Below are 14,760 nucleotides of genomic sequence, written 5' to 3' on the forward strand. Positions count from 1 at the left end.
TGTTTAGAAAATGGGATTTGCTAGCGTCTATTGCAAAAGACATTTCATGGATGGTCTGTTGCATGTTAGAGCAGCCACCTCGTGAATGAAGACAAAATCTGCTGAAAAGTGAGCCTACACGTGGCTGCTCTAACATGCAACAGACCATCCGCGAAATGCCTTTTGCTAGCAAGTCCTATAAGAAAAACCTCAAGGAGGAAGTAATATATTCACCCCCTTTCTTCCTCGGTCCACCCCTCTCTACTGTATTCTATGACTACTGCTAAGGGGGTGGGTGAGGAAAAAAAAGAGGGATAATCTATCATTTCCCCACTGAAAACCCATATTAGTAAGGATGCAACTCGGGTCGGGTTGAGGCCAACCCTACCCCAATCCAGATAGCATTCTCTCAAACCCTAAACCAACCCAACCTGAGCCTTGTCACGGACCTTTGGTTTGGGATTGAGGTCCGTGCGGCACTTGCGTTGCCTCACAACAAGCAAGTAAGCCTAGCAAGGTTATGAGAATCAAACCTACAAAACAAACACAAATGGAGTGCTAAGTTTCCAAACACACACAAAGCAATAGGGCACACGAGTAGGCAAATGTTAAGCTTTATTGATGATTCCAAAACAAGTTACAATAGGATCATGCCAAAAGGTCTACAACTCCTAAGGGTTCCCGATCACCCGTTGACTAGAATGGAATCCCTGCTAGGATATGCACTAGCAATGCACCACTCGATGGCCAACCAAGATCTCAGGGTAAAGAGCTTTAGCTACCAACCCGTTAACCACCAGTGGCGACCAAAGGTGCTATAAACAACGACTTTTGAAGACGCAACGAGACGAGACGAGATGTATTTTAATACCAACCACGTCCTCACTACAACATGTACATAGGCATGAGTCTTACATATTACATTGATAGACCAAGTCACGGGCCATAGGCCATGCGAACAGCGCTGGACGAAATGGCCACTTGACACTCCCCCACCTAATCATGTCGACGCCCTCGTCGACATTGCGTCCGTGTAGGTACATATTTCATCTTCAGTGAGGTGGAGCTTTTCCCTTGGTTCCCAGCTAGCTTCTGAGTCTGGTAGGCCTTTCCACTTGATGAGGTATTCTAGTGTCGGTCTTTGAGAAGTTCCTCGCGGCTTGGTGCGTTCAGCCATGATACCCTCAACTTCAGGTGTGAAGGAAGTTGCGTGCGGTTCCTCTCGAACTGATGTGTTTCTGGTGTTGTCTTCCTTATCGGCTCGATAGGGCTTCAAACAACTGGCATGAAAGACAGGATGGATTCTGAGCCATGAAGGGAGTTGGACCCGGAAGGAGACGTTATCAACACGCTCAAGGATGGGAAGGGGTCCTTCATATTTTCGAACCAAGCCTTTATGCACTTTGCGGGTAAACTTGAGCTGGCTAGAGTTCAATTTGACTAACACCAAGTCACCAACTTTGAAGTCATCTGGTCTTCTATCCTGATCCGCCCACTTCTTCATCCTCCTTGAAGCTTTCTCCAAATACGCTCTGGCGATGTCTACATTTGTGTGCCACTCTTTTGTCATATGATAAGCAGGAGGGCTATTGCCGATATAACCAGCAGCGATGGAATGGGGGGTGGAAGGTTGCCGGCCAATCGCTAGCTCGAAGGGGCTTTGATTAGATGCAGAGCTCTTTTGTAAGTTGTAGCAAAACTGCGCTACATCGAGCAGGTGAACCCAATTTCGTTGGTTGGCGCTGACAAAGTGCCTCAAGTATTCTTCAAGTAGGGCATTGACCCTTTCTGTCTGTCCGTCGGCTTGGGGGTGTAGGCTGGAGGAGAAGTTTAACTTTGTGCCCAACAACTTAAACACTTCGGTCCACAGGCGGCCTGTGAATCTTGGGTCCCTGTCACTGACAATATTCTGAGGAACGCCCCAATACTTCACAACATGGCGGAAGAATAGTCTAGCTGCCTCCTCTGCACTGCAATATAATGGCGCTGGTATGAAGGTTGCATACTTTGAAAACCTGTCCACGACCACTATGATAGAGCCAAACTCCCCAACTTTGGGTAAGCTCACAATAAAGTCTAGGGAGATACTCTCCCAAGGTCCTTTCGGCACTGGCAACGGGTCTAAGAGTCCCAAGGGCTTGTCCCTTTCCACCTTATCTTGTTGGCAAGTGAGGCACGTCCGAACATACTCTTCCACATCATCGCTCATTCGAGGCCAGTAGTAATTACGTTCGACCAGGGCGAGAGTGCGATGAATCCCAGGGTGCCCTGCCCACAGAGTATCATGGCATTCTCTCAAAAGTTCCTTCCTTAGGTCACCTGATCGCGGAATGTATATTCGACTCCGCTTGGTCAGTAGGAGACCGTTTTGGGCCCAAAAACGCCGTGATTTCCCCGCCTTCACAAGCTGCATGATAGTTTGGGCAAATGGATCTTTCTCAAGCCCTTCACGGATACGGTCTTGTAGGTTGCTCTTTATTTGACACATGGAGGCATGTTCATCCAATTTCAAGGTGGCCAACTCAGCCTTTCGACTAAGTGCATCGGCTACATGGTTCGATCGGCCCGACTTGTATTCTAGAACCATGTCAAATTCTGCAAGGAAATCTTGCCATCGAGCTTGTTTTGGTGACAACTTCCTCTGGGTTTGGAAATAGCTTGTGGCTACATTATCGGTCTTGACAACAAACCTGGAGCCAAGAAGGTAATGTCTCCAAACTCGCAAGCAGTGTACTATTGCGGTCATCTCCTTTTCTTGCACGGTGTACTTTCGTTTATTGTCATTGAGTTTGCGGCTCTCATAAGCAATCGGGTGCCCTTCTTGCATAAGCACACCACCAATAGCATAGTCTGAGGCATCAGTCTGAACTTCAAATGGCAGCGAATGATTTGGCAGCTGTAGCACTGGCTCCACCATAACAACATCCTTGAGATTCTGAAAGGCAGTATTACATTTTTCGGACCATGACCACGGGCGATCTTTCTTCAACAAGTCTGTCAAGGGAGCCGCTCGATTTGAGTATCCTGATATGAACCGCCGATAGTAGTTAACAAGCCCGAGGAATGACCGAAGTTCTCCCACCTTGGTTGGAATTTGCCACTCTTGGATGGCACGGACCTTCTCATTGTCCATGCGAATTTCTCCTCCACCCACTTCGTGACCCAAGAACATAATACGCTCCTGAGCAAAAGAGCACTTCTCTAGCTTCACATAGAGTTGGTTGTTTCTGAGTACCCCAAGGACCTTCTTTAAATGATCGCCGTGTTCTTCGAGAGTGTTGCTATATACTACAATGTCATCGAGGTAGACCACTACAAACTTATCTAGAAACTCATGAAACAAACCATTCATCAAAGTACAAAAAGTTGCAGGGGCATTAGTAAGGCCAAATGGCATCACCAAGAATTCAAAGGCACCATACATTGTTACACAGGTTGTCTTGGCCTCATCTCCTTCTGCAATTCGCACTTGGTAATAGCCTGACCGCAAATCCAGCTTGGAGAAGTATCTGGCTCCTCCCAGTTGGTCAAACAAGTCAGCAATTAGGGGGATAGGATACTTATTCTTCACAGTCAGCTTGTTGAGGGCCCTGTAGTCAATACACAATCGTAGGCTCCCATCATGCTTCTTTTGGAATAGAACTGGGGCACCAAAGGGGGCCTTTGAAGGCCTAAGAAACCCTGCTTCTAGTAGCTCGTTGAGTTGTCTCCTAAGCTCTGCTAACTCCGGAGGGGCCATTCTGTAGGGGGCACAGGCTGGGGGTATGCTGCCAGGCTCTAGCTCAATTTTATGGTCCACTGCCCTCCTTGGCGGCAGCTTCTTGGGTAGCTTCTCAGGCATGACATCTTTAAATTCTTCTATAACATCTTTGATGCTCGGGGGAATGAGGATCTCCCCCACCAGTGCCTCTCCCATTTTTAAGGTTGCCACGAAGGTGGGTTCCCCTTTCTTTAAACCCTTCTTCAGCTGAAGGGCCGTTAAGTGTTCGACGTCTTTCCTCTCTTGTCTAGTGGCAGGAATCATACAAGGTGCTTTTTCTCCAAACATACATAGGGAGTTTAAGTAGGGCATTGGGACTGCTTTGGCCTGGTTCAAGAATTCTATCCCCAAGATGATATGAAAATCATCTAAGGGTACTGCCATGAGATTGGTTGTTCCAGACCATGCCCCAATCTTGATTGGTACACTCCTTGCTTTCCCAGTGACGGGGCGGGCCTCTGAGTTTACTGCCTTCATTTTCCAGTCATCTTTTTCGGGCTTCAACGCCAAACGTTTTGCCTCTTGTTCTGAGACAAAGTTGTGTGTAGCACCTGTATCGATCATAGCCCGAGTCATCTTTCCATTGATGCATGCTTCAATGTACATCAAGCCTTTGGATGGGACTCCTTTAGAAAGAATTTTCTTGGCACCTTGTCCCTTGATAGCACTGCACAGGCTTAGAGCTGTCATCTTTGGTTCCTCCTCATCTTCTTCCTCTTCGCTCTGAGCGTGGGGTGAGGAAGCTGAACCTAGCAACGCATTGACAGTCCCCTTTTTTGGGCAAAACCGAGTATAATGTGGACCGGTGCATATGAAGCACGGCCCCTGTGACGCAGAAGTTGGCGCCTCATTGTATTGTCTGGCCCCCTCTCTGTGATAGGTTCTCCTATCGCCCCCTGAACCCTGGATTCTTCCTCTTGTGCTACTAAAAGACCGACTAGAGGTATTCATGTTGCTGGGAGGCCTGTTGAAGCTGCTAGATGGCTTGTTGTTGAAGTCTCTCTTCCTGTTTGTTGCGTCATCCCCCACATGATCAAATAACTTTTCTGCTTCGATCATTGCCGTGGCAAGGTTCTGAACTCCTCTTCTTCGGAGCTCTGTCTGAGACCAAGGCTTTAGTCCCTCCATAAATTGAAATAGCTTGTCCTCCTCTGACATGCTCTTTATATCAAGCATGAGAGTCGAAAATTTCTTCACATATTCTCGAATCGACCCGGTTTGTTGAAGGCGCCGTAGGTTCTTTCGAGCAATAAACTCCACATTCTCAGGCATGAATTGTGCCTTAAGTTCTCGCTTCATGTCTTCCCAACTGTCAATAATACATCGTCCCGCTTCAATCTCTTCATAACGGGTTCGCCACCACAATTTGGCATCATCACGGAGGTACATGCTGGCCGTAGTGACTTTGGCCTCCTCATCAAGATGTGTTGCACGGAAAAATTGTTCTATATCGAACAAGAAGTTTTGTAACTCCTTAGCATCACGGGCACCGGCGTAGCATCGTGGTTCAGGCACTCGAACCCTGCTACCCTGTCCATCTCCGTGACCACCTATACCATTACCGATGGTCCTCATGAGTAAATTCACCTGGCCAGTGAGGGTCTCAACTTGCTTTCGAAGATCCTCCATCGCGGCCTGATTCAATAACTCAGCAAGAGCATGGACTCGCTCTTCTACCTCTTCTATCATGCCCTTGGTCTCCACACTAAGGCCTTCTGTCAATTCGGCAAGATTGAACTGTTGTTGCTCTACCGCTGTCACCCTTTCCTCAACACCAGCAATCCGTTCTCTTGTACTTCGCACCGGTATTGGGTCTTGCTCATCATGGACCTGACTAGACTCCGGAGGAAGTGTTTGGGTAGCATTCTTCTTCGCCATTTCTGAATGTAGGTAGGAACTTCGGCTCTGATACCAACTGTCACGGACCTTTGGTTTGGGATTGACGTCCGTGCGGCACTTGCGTTGCCTCACAACAAGCAAGTAAGCCTAGCAAGGTTATGAGAATCAAACCTACAAAACAAACACAAATGGAGTGCTAAGTTTCCAAACACACACAAAGCAATAGGGCACACGAGTAGGCAAATGTTAAGCTTTATTGATGATTCCAAAACAAGTTACAAAAGGATCATGCCAAAAGGTCTACAACTCCTAAGGGTCCCCGATCACCCGTTGACTAGAATGGAATCCCTACTAGGATATGCACTAGCAATGCACCACTCGATGGCCAACCAAGATCTCAGGGTAAAGAGCTTTAGCTACCAACCCCCTTAACCACCAGTAGCGACCAAAGGTGCTATAAACAACGACTTTTGAAGACGCAACGAGACGAGACGAGATGGAATTTAATACCAACCACGTCCTCACTACAACATGTACATAGGCATGAGTCTTACATATTACATTGATAGACCAAGTCACGGGCCATAGGCCATGCGAACAGCGCTGGACGAAATTGCCACGTGACACTTGGGTTGGGGGATGGTCAACCGTATCCCAGCCTGTCTAACCTGTTTTTTCCAAATCGGTCGGGTTGGGTTCATGTTAGCCACGTGAAAAATAGAAAAAATACAATAACAAATGTAACAGTAAGAAATCACAATAAAATTAAGCCTCAACCTTAACCCCACCCAAAATAAAATCAGGTTGGTTTTTCCCAACCCTAACTCAACCTAACATAAGGAAATCCCAACCCAACCCGAGCCAAAATCGGGTTGAACCCATCAGGTTTGGGTTGAACTCATTAGAAATCAAGTCGGTCTCCGGAATTCAAACCCTATTTAACTCGTTCTACAGACAGACACAGTAAAGGAAAGAGTGGCAATAAAAGGAGCCGTGCAGAAGAAAAACCTTGAATAGAAAAATAAACCCATCTCTTTAACACACACACACACACACACACAGCCCCCATGGATAATCTCCTCCAAACTTACTCTGCAAAAAGCGATGACGACAATGATGAGAAGGAAGAGAATAAACTGCAAAAAGATTCAGACTCATCTCCTAATTCTTCCCCTCTCCGAATCGCTCTCCCCTCAAAAACCTCAGCCCCTAAAGTAGACGACACAATGCTCGCCCTCACAGTCGCCGATTCAAATCTCAAAATCCACAAACCCATAGATCCTATCCAACACCTCGTAGCCTTTAATCCCACCTACGATCAACTCTGGGCTCCAATCTACGGCCCAGCCCACCCTTACGCCAAAGACGGCATCGCTCAAGGTATGCGCAATCACAAATTAGGGTTTGTTGAAAACGCCTCAATCCAACCCTTTGTCTTTGACGAACAGTATAATACCTTCCACAAATACGGTTACGCTGCAGATCCATCTGCATCTGAAGGCTATAATTATGTAGGCGATCTTGATCAATTGGAGAAGAATGATGGGATTTCTGTTTATAATATCCCTCAACACAAGCAGAAAAAACTAAGGATGGAAAAAATGGTAGATGATGTTGAGAAAGGAGATGGATCCAATTTAGAGTCCAATGGGCCTGATGTGGATGATCCATCTTCAGAGCAGTGGTTGTTGAAGAATCGAAAAAGCCCGTGGGCGGGGAAGAAGGAAGGGTTACAAGCAGAGCTTACTGAAGAGCAGAAGAAGTATGCGGAGGAGCACGCGGAGAAGAAGGCTGAAAAGGAGAGAGGAGGGGAGAGAGTTGAATTTGCTGATAAGAGTACTTTTCATGGAAAGGAGGAATATGATTATCAAGGAAGATCTTGGATTGCTCCTCCGAAAGACGCTAAGGCAATGAATGATCATTGTTATATTCCTAAAAGGTTGGAACATACGTGGAGCGGGCACACGAAGGGGGTTTCGGCGATTCGATTCTTCCCTAAGCATGGGCATCTTATCCTCTCCGCGGGCATGGATTCGAAGGTTAAGATTTGGGATGTATTCAATTCAAGAAAGTGTATGAGGACTTATATGGGTCATTCGAAGGCGGTTCGAGATATATCATTTTCGAATGATGGGACTAAGTTCTTGAGTGCGAGTTATGATAAGAACATCAAGTGTTGGGATACTGAGACTGGGAAGGTAATTTCTACTTTCTCTACTGGGAAGATCCCTTATGTTGTTAAGCTTAATCCTGATGAAGATAAACAAAATATTCTGTTGGCGGGGATGAGCGATAAGAAGATTGTTCAGTGGGACATGAATAGTGGGGAGATCACACAAGAGTATGATCAGCATTTGGGTGCTGTAAATACTATCACTTTTGTTGATAATAATAGGAGATTTGTTACTTCGAGCGATGATAAGTCTCTTCGTGTATGGGAATTTGGGATTCCGGTCGTTATAAAGTATATTAGTGAGCCTCATATGCATTCCATGCCTGCTATCTCTCTTCATCCTAATTCGAATTGGCTGGCAGCACAGAGTTTAGACAATCAGATTCTTATTTATAGTACGAGGGAGAGATTTCAGCTCAATAAGAAGAAGAGGTTTGCGGGGCACATAGTGGCAGGATATGCGTGTCAGGTGAATTTTTCACCAGATGGACGTTTTGTTATGTCGGGAGATGGTGAAGGCAAATGCTGGTTCTGGGACTGGAAGAGTTGCAAAGTCTTCAGAACTAACAAAAGTCATGAGGGTGTCTGCATTGGGTGTGAGTGGCATCCGTTAGAACAGAGCAAAGTTGCAACCTGTGGCTGGGATGGCTTGATCAAGTACTGGTAAGCTTGCTTTCTAATTTGTTCAGTATATTCTCTTATATGATAATCCTTTTTACTTTTAGTGTTGCTAACCGATACATATCAGCCGCTGCACTGGCAGATTTGGTTTTTATTAGATGTTCTCATAAATATACTGATATTTTATGGCTTCCACTACAGAATCTTGTTTACTTATAGACATTTTTAGCAAATATCTATACTTTTCTGCTAAATTTTCTATCTAGTAGACTACTACTGGAACTGGACTTCTAGAAATAGGTGAACAATTAAAGGTAGAACAATCGATAAACAATGATGAAATTTGTTCTTGAGAAAATACTAGTGCATGAGAAAAGGAACAAAAATAAGAAGGAGATGCTAAAGCCAGGCAACATCCAAAAGCTTTGGATCGGTGGCAGTGCTCCTCCCCACTCCCTTCTTCTGTTTGCTCTTAAGTATCCCTAAAACCAATAGCAACCATTGAGATAACCTAATATCAACTATACAAAATCCCCGTTTAATTGAAAACATAAGACTACTAAGTAAGAACTTATGTTGATATTCCCCGCCATTTAATTTATTAAAAGGCGGACTTAATTTACCTAAGATATGACTTAAGTTAATGAGCCCCACCACTTGTGAGTCACTAAAACCCCAAAAACAAAAACAAAAGGGATGCTAATGCCCCTTCCCTGATGTTATAATTGTGCTCCTGCATTAGAGGAAGAGAGAGAGAGAGAATAACTTGTCGGTGATGTCATAGATGATTGTCAGCGTTTGATTTTGTCGGTGAGGTCATAGATGATCGTCAGCGTTTGATGATTGATGCCTTGATGGGACAACTGCGCTGATGGTTGATGGGATGTTTGAAGGGGTGAGGCAAGTGAGCCTGATAGGTATTTCCACACATTTCCACATGCTGCTGGAAAATAATCCCATGTTTAAATATGGAAATTTTTTAATGAAAACATACATTAATATTTTTCATATGGAAAATTGGTTTCCTTCTTTTTTCCATACGTTACCAAGTGCTTGAAGATGAGCAAACAAGTGCACATTTTGTTTCTTTTCCCCACATTTCCAATGAACCAAAACCTTCTCTGATAATATTCATCTGTCATTGTAGCTCCCTTTTTTTTCATGAGGGCCTTAATCACATCTGCGACAGCCTCCATTTTATCATTCCTTGCAAGGCTGTTGAGTGCAATAACCAGATTTTCAAAGAAAGAAGCAAGTTTATTAGAAAGATAATAACAAAAATCAAGCTTGACCTATTATCCTGGGTAAAAGATAAAATGGACATTCATTTTCGGGAAAAAAAATTAATAAAATAGACGTTATATCCTCTAGTATCACCTTAAGCAACTGGAAGATGAAAGAAAATAAATTGGGAAAAAAACAAAGCATAGAGCCTCACCACTTTGGATAGCCACTGTGATATGTGTAAAGTATCAAACTCAACTTTGATGGTAGCCCCAAAGGAAACCCCAGATCAGCTGGCATTGGTAGGATCTTTAGGAATCACCTTGTGGAGATCCTCAAATATTATTTTGGGCCTTGTGATGTCACTGATGCTAGTGACGCGGAAGCTAGAGCCTTATTATCTGGATTGCAGATCTTTAAGGAATGTTTTGTCAGCATGTGTATGATTAAATGTGACTCCAATAATGTTATTTCTTAGGCAGAATGACTAGCTCCGATCATTCATCTGATAGCTGATCTTTGTACTGTGATCATTCTTAGGCAGAATTACTCGAGCTTTAATAAACCATCATTTTTAGCAGTATATGAAGAAGCAGAAATTATGGTTAGGGAAGGCATTGATCGAGATTTATTAATCATTAGTAATCGATTCCCTATTGGTTATCTTTTCTTTTTCTCTTTGTATTTTTGGTATGTAGAGACATATGGTCCTCTCTTTGTAATTTTTTATGTTATGAATGCAAATGATCTTCTTAAAAAATGGCTTCTAAATATGTGTTCTATATTGAAATAAATCTTTTTGTACTTTTAATATGTTACAAGAACTTTGTGTGTGTATGTGTGTGTGTGTCTGCATTAGGATATGAGCCTCGGGGTATTGTTCTTGTGTGAGACCTCTTATTTGCATCTTGTATCAATCCACCTGTCCTTTAAACTATTGCAATAATGATTCAGTGTGTGCCAAAATCATCAATGATGCCGTAGGAGTTAGAAGTCTATTGTCATAGCTTACGTCATTGGTACTCTAATGGTCATTTAGGTTTATGAGTTTGGAATGCAACAGTCTTTGCCTGGATGTGCATTGGCAACTCTTATATACCTAATTCCAATATCTCAATGTGCAATCTAAACAGTGACACCTTCATACCTGAATAGAGTCAAAGGTCTATGAGATTCTTGGTGTGATGGAGATCATTGGGTCTTCTTTGGCGGACATAAAGGTTATTGATATATTACAAGAGAAGGATGAAGGGTCATCCCAAGGCCCAATAAACAAAAAGCTTCTGTTGGAAGATCCAAGAACATATGCCACTGTAGTATGGGGGTCTAGGAAGTCATCGCCCATCTAGTATTTTTCATAAGGTAAACAAGATCCAAAGAAAAGCGGAATTTCCAGCTGGGTCTTGTTTTGATGGATAGAGCAGATGAGTAGCTCTGAGAGTGACAGACAAGAACCGTGTTGGTGTGCGGTGATATCCCAAGTTACAATCGAGTTAAGAACAGTGTGTTTCTGGTTGTAGTGCACCATTGTAGTTGGAAAATTAGGTAATGCGACACCCCTATTATAAGCAATGGTATTTAATGCAGGGGTCAAAAAGTGTTTCATACTTTCAATACTAGGAAGACTTAGAAGTAATCGGATGCAGTAATGAATCTTAGGTGAGTGGTAGCTCATAGATATGGAGTTAAAGATTGTCGAAACCATGAAAAAAATGGACTATGAAGCAGAAGCACATGAAGACAAAAGGGAAGCCAACGAGTAATGAGTTGAGGCCTTGTAGAGAGCAAACTCTAGTATTCTTTAACAACTGTAGAAAAGCATGGGGCTGTCATATGGTTCAGCCAACATATGAGGATAATTGTTAATCATTGCACGGTTGGTTATGCTGATGCAGAGTCCGGTGATTATCTTCTGATTCATTTCTTGATTGCCAGGCATGTGTAGAATTCTGCCTCTAGTTCTTTGAGGTGGCTTGGCTTATACGCTCAGATTGGTTGATGCTTGGGCTTTCTCCCCGTGGAAGGGTTAGGGGAAGACTCTTGTGGAAGCAATGCTATGGATTTCGTCAAAGCAAAGGATTAGGAGGTTTTTCAATGGTAGGGTTAGGCTCGTCTGTGTACTTAAGCATGTCTATTTAACCTAGTCATTCAGTGGGGGGTCACCTGAAAGTTTTTTTCCAGCACTTGTTTTGAGTTGATGAAAAACTGAGATTCTTATAGGTTATTGGTGTGGCTAGAAAGATATTCCTTCCCCTTGCCGGAATTCTCCTTTGGCCTTCGTTAAGTTGGAATATGACGGCCCTAGTATCGGCAAGGTATCTTCAGAGATAATGCGGGATTAGTTAAGCTCATTTACTCTGGCCTGATCGACACGAAAGACTCCAATGAAGCAGAGGTTCTTGTGTCCAAATGTGCTATTAGGTTGATAGGTTCTAGGATCTCAGCCTTTGGGAAAATTTGATCGTGGAGGGAGATTCTAGGAATGTTATCTACTGGATGCAGTATAAGGGTTGTTGTACTTGGTGCTTGGCGAACCATTTTTGGGACATTATTGACCGGTTGGATGAGCATTGTGTCAGTCTTCCTACACAGTTGCCGATCCGCACGAGGACGCGAACTCCTTAGCTATGGAAGGAGTTGCTAGATCTCCCGTGATTTCTTCCAACATGTTTCTGATTGTGTCGGATTTTTAGTTTTGGTTGGTGTTGTTTGTTTTCTTCGGTCGTGAGTCGTGACCAGCTCTGTCTGAGTTGCTGTTTTGTTCTCCTTTTCATTAACTCAACTCAACTAAGCCTTGTCCCAAACTAGTTGGGGTCGGCTTTTGTTGTCCTTTTCATAATAAAGTTAATTACCATTAAAAAAAAAGAATGAAAGAAAACCCAGGGGGTATAATGGTTTGCGGTCTTGTACAAGTGGATATTGGAAGGTTTCTAACAGACATAATATGGGAATAGGGGATGGGCTGGGATTTAGATTTCCCAGAGACAGTGGTACTTGGGGTGGGACTGATAGGTATGATGGGAGGTTTGACAGGAAGGGAAGGGGAAAAGAGAAGGGAAGCTATAGGTACCTGAGGATGTTTTTTTAGAACATTTTGACTTTTTTTTTTTGAGAACATGGGTTCCTGAGGATGTTGGAGCTAGCTATTGCTTCAATCATGGCTATTGAAAACAAATTTGGGTGTGTGTTCCTTTCCCTTGGGAACGATTTCTCATCCTTTTGGTTTCATCCTGGTGAAGCCATCTTCCCTATGTTATGCATTCTAAGGGAGGTGTCACGCAAGGGGTTAGAGATTGTGCTTCATTGACGTACATGCCTTGAGGATCACCTTGTTTTGCTTATTAATAGTCCCAAGTATTCTATAACTATAAAGACCAACATCACACTACCTTAGTATAACTTGATATTTTACTATCAGGATCTCATGTTCACTTTGTGTGTAACTGTATCATGGTCAGAAATGTACGCTACAAGTTATGTGGTGGCTTTCCTAAATGGAATCACTTCATTCACCATTGGGAAATACTCATCGGAAATGCTCAAATAGTGATTCTCAATTGGAATGCTCTGTCTGCACTATGTTCTCGGTTTACTATGGTTTCATGCTGCTAGTACTTGTGGGGAAGAAACTTCACTAATTTATCATTTTTCTCAAGTCAGTTGGCAAACCTATAGGGTTCGTGGGATCAATTATTGGGAATGTAGGAGCACAAGAAATGATTTCTAATTCAGATTAATAGCAACTTTCATTCCCCAATCGAAATAAACAGCACATAATAATCATAGCAGCTATACTTGGAAGCGGAATCTAGTATCGAGGGGTGGCAGAATCACTCTCATTAAAGCGATAGTGGCTAATATCCCCATCTATCAACTTTCCATATTTAATTACCCTATGAGCATTGTGAACCTTATAGAGCAGATCCAACGCAGGTTCCTTTGGGTGGTTCAGACAAGAACCTTAGAAGTTTATTGCTTTTGATTTACTGTACTTGTTAGAACTGGGGATGTTGTTCACTTCTTGTTCCTCACATGTACTTTAGAAAATCCCAATACGATACCGTTCGTAAGTAGTTCTTTGTTGCTTGGAAGTTTTTTGTTCTTCTCCAATGTTCTTTTCATAGTACAAATGCTTCTGAAATCTTATAAGACTGCTAGAAGATTGTACCCCATGATTTGATTACTGAAGGTTGTTTCTTCCCCTTTGCAACTTGCAGGGATTAATTTCTTTTGGCACTGTATCACCTTGAGGATCTTCATCCTGGAAATTCTGTTTGGAAAGCTGTATACTAAAGCCCATATCTTTGTATTGGTGCTGGCGAATGGTAATGAACTGATGTCTTTTATAAATTTTATAATTTGGTCAAGCTTCATGTTTTATGGTTTGCAACATGCTAACATAAGATTGTTTCTTCATTAGTTATCAGTGTCATGTTGTTTTCAAGCCATGACATTATGTATCTGAAAATTGCTTAACATTTTCTAAACATGTACAAACGCCTACTTCATAGAAATAATAGGTCTATTAGACTTGCTTCGATGCTTTTTTTGCTCATATTCTCAGTCTCGATGCCCATGTTTTGTCTGTTTTATACTCATCGGGCTGGGTTGAGCCTTGTAAATCACTGGAAGCATTTGGGAAATGAATATTTCTTTATGGGGATTTGCTAGGGTCCATTGCAAAAGGCATTTCTCAGCTGGTCTGTCGCATGTCACGACTCATGAGGAGGTACATGAGACAGACCAGCCTCGAAATGCCTTTTGCAATGGACGCTAGCAATTCCCCTGATTCTAGAAGGAAATGATCTGAGTGGACCGAAGAACTCCTTACAACTATCGACGCTTGGTTTTCTTTATCCTTGGATGGGTTCTATGATGTAGAAGATCCAATGTATTAGATTAAGGGTACAGTGAAAAAAAATCACATCAAGGATGATTTTTTAGAAATAAAAAATTCTATTCTGAAAGTGGTTTTTTTCCCTGACATCAGCCCCTATCACTCAACTTCCTCACAAGGTTCTCCCTCTGCCCCTTCCTCTCTCCCCCTCCCTGAAGTTGGGTAAACATAATAGGGTTTTGTTAAAGAGTGCCCCCATAATGGGGTTAACAAAACCCAACATAATATTCCTTGTTTTTTCAGTGATTGCCCAACATCTAACATGGG

General features: G+C 43.1%; 1 protein-coding gene across 2 annotated transcripts; it reads left to right on the forward strand.

The window, feature by feature from the left end:
- Positions 1-6,530: 6,530 nt before the first annotated feature.
- Positions 6,531-14,136, forward strand: LOC143888018 (Transducin/WD40 repeat-like superfamily protein). Of its 2 annotated transcripts, XM_077392290.1 has the most exons (2): positions 6,531-8,414; positions 13,814-14,136. In XM_077392290.1, exons 1-2 carry the CDS (start codon positions 6,646-6,648, stop codon positions 13,818-13,820), a joined length of 1,776 nt encoding a protein of 591 aa, XP_077248405.1. In that variant the 5' UTR covers positions 6,531-6,645; the 3' UTR covers positions 13,821-14,136. The 2 variants fall into 2 exon arrangements, with proteins under 2 accessions (XP_077248405.1, XP_077248407.1); XM_077392292.1 differs by lacking the exon at positions 13,814-14,136 and having other exon boundaries at positions 6,531-8,418.
- Positions 14,137-14,760: the final 624 nt, after the last annotated feature.

Source organism: Tasmannia lanceolata, unplaced genomic scaffold, assembly GCF_043159265.1.
Source record: "Tasmannia lanceolata isolate RefF3 unplaced genomic scaffold, GAP_Taslan_0.1 ptg000012l, whole genome shotgun sequence".
NCBI classification, from domain to species: Eukaryota; Viridiplantae; Streptophyta; class Magnoliopsida; order Canellales; family Winteraceae; genus Tasmannia; species Tasmannia lanceolata.

What these genes read in the sequence shown, in the direction of transcription:
- LOC143888018 (XM_077392290.1), top strand. Translation starts at nt 6,646, where the DNA reads ATGGATAATCTCCTCCAAACTTACTCTGCAAAAAGCGATGACGACAAT.